Genomic DNA, 7,976 nt, shown 5'->3' with positions numbered 1-7,976 from the left:
TTATCCTGTACCGCTGGTTTAAAACAAAGGTTTTTCAGACTCTTCTTCAGAGGCCTAGGAGTTTTTTGGAGGGCTGGGAGGGACAATGCCACTAGTAAAAATGTTAAGTCCTCTTTATCAGATAATTAGTTAAAATATAAGTAAAGTTCTGCAAATATTTACCTCTTGATTTTCTTACAATTTTATTGATGTATAATTGACCTATGAATTATACATATTTAAAGTATATAGTTTGATAAGTTCTTATACACATGTGAAACCATCACCACATTCAAAATAATAAACATACCATCACTCCAAAATCTATTTCTTTGCCCTGGCAACAAATAATCTGTTTTTAGTCATTATAGTTTGCATTTGATAGGATTTTATGTAAATGGAGTCATACAATGTGTTCTCTTCTTTCTTTTTCTTTTCTTTAAGGGAAAAGATTTTTTAAAAATATATTTTATTGATTTTTTACAGAGAGGAAGGGAGAGGAATAGAGGGTTAGAAACATCGATGAGAGAGAAACATCGATCAGCTGCCTCCTGCACACTCCCTAGTGGGTATATGCTCGCAACCAAGGTACATGCCTTTGACTGGAATCAAACCTGGGCCCCTTGAGTCCGCAGGCCGACGCTCTATCCACTGAGCCAAACCGGTTAGGGCTGTGTTCTCTTCTTTTGTATTCTCACTTGAAATAATTATTTTGAGATTTTTGCATGTTGTTGCATTTATTAAGTTTGTTCCCTTTTATTGCTGTGCAGTATTTCATTGTCTGAATAGACCATAATTTGTCCACTCATTTATTGTTGGAAATCTGGGTTATTTCCAGTTGTTTACTATTTCTACAAATAAAACTCCTATGAATATTCATGTTCAGGTCTTTTTGTGGACACATACCTGATATTCAGTGTCTTGAAAACTATTGTTTTCATGTATTTTGTCTTTTTGTTGTTTATTTTGATTTTGGTTGGTATAGGTGGAAGGGTAAATTTGGTTTCTGTCAGTCCATCCTGGTTAAAAGTGGAAGTTTAGAAGAAAATAATTCAGGGTTGTCTCTTTATTTTTTCTAATTTTATTGCATTGTAGTCAGAGAACATGGTCTTTTGGACATTAAGTATTTGGAAATTTGTTGACTATGTGATAAATTATATACCTGTTCTACATGTGCTTTAAAAAAGTCTAATTTCATATACACACACATATATAGCTACTATGTTGTTTAAATCTACTTTTTGTCTGCTTGACTTGTTGGTTTATGGGCGATACTGAAATCTCTGAATTTTTCAAATTTTGTTTTATATATTTTGAATCCATTTTATAAGTATTTACAAATTCATAGTTGATAATATCCTCTTGATTAATATCTCTATTTATTGCTCCTAATGCATTTTGCCTTGACTGCAATCTTGTCCTTTTAATTAATAGTTGCTGGATATTCTTTTTCATTTATTTCACTAATCTTTTATTTATTGTAAAATATATGTTAAAAATGCTAAAAACCATAAATGTCAAGTATAACAAATGATTATAAAGTGAACACCATGCAACAACCAAAAAATAGAACATCACAAGCACTCCAAAAGGCCTCCCCACCCACCATTAGAGGTAAGGAAGTGTTTATTTTGTAAAAATAGTTTGATCATTTTTGTTTGTATGCCTAAACCAAGGTAGTTGAATTTTGCCTAGTTTTGAACTTTATAAAAATGGAATCATGTGTGTATTTTTAACATTGCTTATTTTGGTCAGTACTATGTTTTTACTGTACATCCATGTTGTTGTGTAAGTCTAGGCCATTTGTTTTCATTGCTGTCTAGTATTCCTCTATGAATATTCTATAATCCATTTGTTCTACTGGAGATTGATATTTAGGTTGTTTCTAGTTCTTAGCTACTATGAACTGCTGCTATGAAAATTCTTGTACATGGAACTTTGTACACTTGTGTGCAAGTTTTCTAGAATCGATATCCAAGAAGTAAAACTGCTGGATCTTAGGGGAAAACACCTCTATATGTAGCCACAGAGGCTGTGTACTGTACAAATGGAGGTAGTACTATTTCTATAGGTAACAATGTGAATGGAGGCTCTGGGATGATAGTGTGGCTACTTTTTTTTTTTTTTAATATATTTTATTGATTTTTTTACAGAGAGGAAGGGAGAGGGATAGAGAGTTAGAAACATCAATGAGAGAGAAGCATTGATCAGCTGCCTCCTGCACACCCCCTACTGGGGATGTGCCTGCAACCAAGGTACATGCCCTTGACCAGAATCGAACCCGGGACTCTTCAGTCCCCAGGCCGACACTCTATCCAGTGAGTCAAACCGGCGAGGGCAAGTGTGGCTACTTTTAATAGGGACTGTGTATCTGCAGTTTTAGAAGAAAGTGCCAAGCTATTTTCCAAATTTGTTGCACCAGTTTATACTCCCAACATCTGTAAAGGAGTTCCTACTTTTCCATATCCTGACCAATACCAAGTAAATCAGTTTTTAAACTTTTTTTCCAGACTAGTGTATAGAGCTGTTATTTTAATGTCTATTTGTGTTGTTACTAATGAAGGTAAGCATCTTTTTACTTGGTTATTGGCCATTTATATTTCTTTTTTATGAACTGCAGAATCTAATTTTGATAGTTATAGTTAGTGCTCTTCATGTCTTAGGAAATCTTTCTGTAGTCACAAGTTGTAATGTTATTTTCTTATATTATCTTATAGCTATATAGTTTTGCCTTTCACATTTAGTCTAATATACCCCAAGTTGTTTGGCTTGTGTATGTTTTTAAACAATCAAGACTTAGGGTTACCAACATATTTTGCAGATTTCTTTACTCGCTACTGTTTCCCACACACCACTTCTGAATTCTTGCTGAAATACATCTGGCCATTTTTGTTTAATCTGCTTCATATTTGTAAATTATACTTTTTATAATTTATCCAGTGAGCTTCCCTTTAGGGCCAGCGGTTCTCAACCTGTGGGTCGCAACCCCTTTGGGAGTCGAACGACCCTTTCACAGGGGTCGCCTAAGACCATCGGAAAACACATATATAATTACATATTGTTTTTGTGATTAATCACAATGCTTTAATTATGTTCAATTTGTAACAATGAAATTGGGGGTCACCACAACATGAGGAACTGTATTAAAGGGCCGCGGCATGAGGAAGGTTGAGAACCACTGCTTTAGGGGAATTATCTGCTGCAGTGGTCCACACGTGCCCTGGATGGGAATGGCAACCCTAAGGGCCAGTTTTGTGGTTGCCTCTTACAGGGCTTCACATGGTTCCAGGTTCAAAACCAATTTTCACATAAGTTTCAAGTTTGGGGGATTCCCATACCAAGTCAGTTGTGTTAACTTTAGATCCTGTGAACCCATAAGGGAGATTAGCTGATTGTTTTCACCCATTGCTGACAACCAATTCCTTGTCTTTATTGAAAAGGTCTTTTCTTGATGACACTAAATTTTTCAGGCTCCTTGTCCCTCACAGAGAAAGTAAGTAGCCTTGTCTCCTGGCTAGTGTATGCTAAAATTCAGGTTCCCTTCAACACTTAAACACCCCTTCAACTCCGATACATTGCTTTAGATTGCCTCTTTAACCTTACCTGTGTTACTTTTTAATCAACCATGTTTAAAATAAATGTTCATGCTTTAACTAGGTCAGCGGTTCTCAACCTGTGGGTCGCGACCCCTTTGGCGGTCGAACGACCCTTTCACAGGGGTCGCCTAAGACCATCCTGCATATCAGATATTTACATTACGATTCATAACAGTAGCAACATTATAGTTATGAAGTAGCAACGAAAATAATTTATGGATGGGTCACAACATGAGGAACTGCATTTAAAGGGCCAGAAGATTGAGAACCATTGAACTAGGTTTTCTATGTGTTTGGAAGAGGAAAGATAGGTTTTTACTTGTCTGCTTTGCCATTTTGATCCGTTGTTTTAGGGTTGCCAGATTTCAGGATATGATATCTGGTAACATTCCCTTTTACTTCACCATTTTCAAGTCTACTTAATGAACATGACAATGCAATTGTGAGGTAGATAGGACAGGCATCAGTTGCCCCATTTTATTATGAGAATTTGCCATTCAAGATGGAAATCTCAGCAGAAATAAATTACACATCTACCATGTATTTAGCATAATCTTGGATGATGGAGGTGAAAATCAATTCAAATAGCTTATATAGTCAAAACTCATTTCTCCAATGTCTCCCAACTCCAGCAATTCTGCTCTTGACCAAGTTGCTCACAGAAAAAATGTCTAGGTTGTGGAACCAAACTTCGGTTTTCAACCTGACAAACCCTTTCATGCTGAGGTCTCAGCATGAAAGGCTCAGGCAACAAAGAGATAATGCTTTTGTTGCTGGGGAAGTCATTGATTAGCACAATTTTAAGACATAAAGGAGGCCAAGAGGTAGAAAAACGGTTGATTTGGATAAACAAAAAGCAGTTAGTGACAGCCATTTCGGAGGCAGTGATAAATGAACAAATAAAGATGCTGCATGCTGACCTGAAAGTGATTCATTTAAGGCTAGTAGGGGGTGGTTTGATAAGTTTAAGAAAATAAGTGCTTATAGATTAAAAAGTACATTAGACATGTACTGTATATAAGAAAGATTAAAGCAGTGAATCATTTGGGGGTCTGGAATGGATTAATTGAATTTACATTATTTCTAATGAGAAAAATGATTCAGTTTTCGAACAAATCACTCCTTTAACAGCCTTCCAGAATGAATTAAGTTCAAGAACCGAAGTTCCTCTATAGTTCAATTGGAGAGTAAATGGAAACAAAAAATACCAAACACAATACAAGCAGTTGCTTAGCATATAGATACCCAGTAAACTTTTTAAAATTAAATGTAACAAGCAGGGAATTGTTAAAATGAAAAATGCACAGTATTGACAGTATTGCTATACTATAGGTGGTGGGGAGAGGCCATTTCAGTGTGGATTGGCCTAGTTGAGGAGGTGGATTTGAGATAGGCCTTTAAGAGCTGAGTAGGGTTTTAATAAGCAGGAGGTAATATTTGGACTATTCTAGAATAGAGCAAATAAAATAGCAAAAAACTGGAGATTAGATTATGTTAGGTTTAAAAGGCAAATGGGCTTTAACCTTATAGAGAAGAGAAAATCATAGATAATTTATAAATGAGAATAACAGTAAACTGTGCTTTAAGATGTTACTATTCTTAGAAAAGCTGCAGCGAATGCAGTAGCAGGGAGAGAAAACTGATGGCAACGGGGCATTGTCTGAGTGGATAAAAGAGACAAGGACGTGACCTTCATAACAGCTCTAGGCACAGCCGAGAACAAGAATATTTGGTTTTATAGTTTGAAATGCAAAAGAGGCACTTATTTATGGGCCCAGCATGCTTCCGCTGCACCACTCTGCTCTCTACGAGGCACTTATTTAAATACACAGTTTACATGGTTTGCTTTTTACATGTTATTAGAGGAACCAGCTGTCTCTTAGAAAAGTGAAGCTGAATTTGCACATCTGTCTGAGAGGATACAGAAAGCCCCTCTGGCACCGACTGCAGCAGAGTCCAGCTCTGCTAGGGGAGTGCAGACATAGACCTGAGTCTGGAACCTGGCCTGCATTTCCTATGGAAATAATGCCCCATGCTGGAGTTTGGTCCCAGGCCATCCACACTGGAGTATTTAACTCAAGGTGTTTAGGTATATCACTGTTCCCCCCATCAGAAAAAAATACATTTTAGTTCCAATTCAGATACTGGAATAAATCCCCAGGCAGAGGAGTACCAGAGATGGCAGTGGGCTTAGGTAGTGTTATCTTTTGGCAATTTGGAGGTCGGTCACCTTTTAGTCTCATAAAAGAAGCCTCCTCCCCACCCCCTATGCCTGAGATAGGTCACTTTTGACACATACATTCAGGCAAGGCCTAAGTCCGATGGTCTATAATTACCTATCAAAAGTGAAAAAAATCACTGCTGAGGTTCTAATAATTGATTAGCCATGAATACCCCATTTCTTTTGGGATTTGAACAATTAAATCCAACCGAGAGAGTAGTTCTGGCTTTTACTTATGTTTACCTCTTTCTAATACTATCCAGTTAAATTCACACAAGAATGTATGTATATATATTTTCAAATGGTTGTTCTGAATTAAATTACAAACTATACATATATACACATTTTAATATAAAGGTGATTATGTTGCTCATCATCAACTTCTGGGCTGTCCATCTGGAGTGAGCTCATACCTGTAAGACAATTGGGTTTGGATTTATGTTAGTATTGAGAGTGTGTTGTGATAGCATCAGGACAGTCTAGCTTGCATGGGTCTGTATGGGACCAGCAGAACCCATCTCTTTATAAGCCAGGATTAAGGCTAGAGCTGACAGATCCTTTAGGTAAGTGAGATCTGCAGATAGTAAAGGTGATTGATAATCAGCCTTCCTCCTCAATCAAAGGAACTGAAATGTTCTGAGAAGAGAAAAACTTTGGAGAGAGAATATGGGCAAATGAGACTATTAACGTGATAAAATGAAAGGGCTCACTTACCATTGTGAGAAGCCCATAATCAGATCTTCTTTTGATAAATCAATCAGCACCTAAACAATCACAAATAAATCAGTTCCCTTTAAAAAATGTTGCACTAAATGGAAACATACTGGGATAAATGGAATTGATCATAAAAAGGTCTATTTGGCTTTCAACATGGAACCTCTCCAGAAGGACAGTGACCTCATTGTCCTGGGGAGGTGAATTGCTGTATACCCCAGAATGTCTATATGAATGTTACAGAAAGAGAACAGCTTGCCTTTACTCATTAACTGATCATAATCTAAAGCAAGACACCATAGTTGCCTCAACTGTAAAAATGGGGATAATATCACCTACTTCATAGAAGTGGGCTTTAAAAAGATGAGCATAAGGAGATGTTTATTAGAATACAACTATGAGGTATTGTACAAATATAATTCTTCTTTGTCTCCCCTTGGCATCTTTCTGAAGATTCTATTTCCTCTACTACTTGAAGCAAAATCCTATCATCACAAAAATATTGACGTAATAAGATCCTAGCTTTACAACAATGCTATATGTATAGAAAAATATACAGAAACAATACTTAATACCATAGTAGATGTTCAAACACTTATGCAATAATGAATTGGGATATTCTTGAGTTTTTTACAGTAGGATTTATCATATTAATTTATTCATCTACATCACTTAGTTTCAAGAATATTTTAAGAAACACACCCAAAATCTCCTAATGAGGCCATGACTTCCTTGAATTCAGTTCTGATAACAGTTAAATGATCCAATCAAAATTTCTACAAGGGTGCCATTCCCAAGGAACTCTTGTTCTTGTACTTACTTTTCCTAGCTCCTTCCTTCTGTGTGAGCCAAGTGGTCTACTGTTTTTCACTGCAACGTCTAGTGACCTCTTCTGTACTTCTTCCAAGGGAACAAAAAATTCAAATCTTTAAGAAGCAAAAAGTCAGGAAATCAGAGTTACATATTTTCATTGAAAGTGTCTCATCCATTTTCCTACTTTTGAAACAGAAGATATATAGACTATTAAGAATAGCTTATAGAACAGTATTGGCTCATAGCAGATACTCAGTGCATCACTGGCATACATAATCATTGTCCTGGAAGTGTCAAGAGCCTGTTTGCCTCTCTTAAGTCATTGGACTATTGTGCTTTGTGGTCTTGGTGCTGTTGTTGAATATTAGTTGATCATATAGGTGTGGGTTTATTTCTGGGTTCTCTATTCTGTTCCATTGATCTGTGTGTCTGTTTTTATGCCAGTAACATTCTGTTTGATTACTGTAGCTTTGTAATATACTAGTAGTTGAAATTGAGGAGTGTGATGCCTCTGGCTTTGTTCTTTCTCAAGGTTGCTTTGGGTCTTTTATAGTTTCATGCAAATTTTAGGATTGTTTATTCTATCTCTATGAAATATACTTGGGATTTTGATAGGGATTCTGTTGAATCTGTAGATTGCTGTGGATAGTATT

General features: G+C 36.4%; 1 protein-coding gene across 1 annotated transcript in view; it reads right to left on the bottom strand.

Annotated features, from left to right (window-relative positions):
• Nucleotides 1-6,064: 6,064 nt before the first annotated feature.
• Nucleotides 6,065-7,976, bottom strand: part of ESYT3 (extended synaptotagmin 3) — a 40,769-nt gene continuing 38,857 nt past the window's right edge. The window contains exons 21-23 of the mRNA XM_070391469.1: nt 7,331-7,436; nt 6,511-6,560; nt 6,065-6,209 (exon numbers count right to left, since the gene is read on the bottom strand). Of these exons, the coding sequence (XP_070247570.1) occupies nt 6,173-6,209; nt 6,511-6,560; nt 7,331-7,436 (193 nt within the window). The 3' untranslated portion in view covers nt 6,065-6,172. The remainder of the gene's footprint in view (nt 6,210-6,510; nt 6,561-7,330; nt 7,437-7,976) is intronic.

Source organism: Myotis yumanensis, unplaced genomic scaffold, assembly GCF_028538775.1.
Source record: "Myotis yumanensis isolate MYYU_CA2020_CCGP unplaced genomic scaffold, mMyoYum1.0.hap1 SCAF_14, whole genome shotgun sequence".
In the NCBI taxonomy this organism is placed as follows: domain Eukaryota; kingdom Metazoa; phylum Chordata; class Mammalia; order Chiroptera; family Vespertilionidae; genus Myotis; species Myotis yumanensis.
This window is presented reverse-complemented; position numbering and strand designations above follow the sequence as displayed.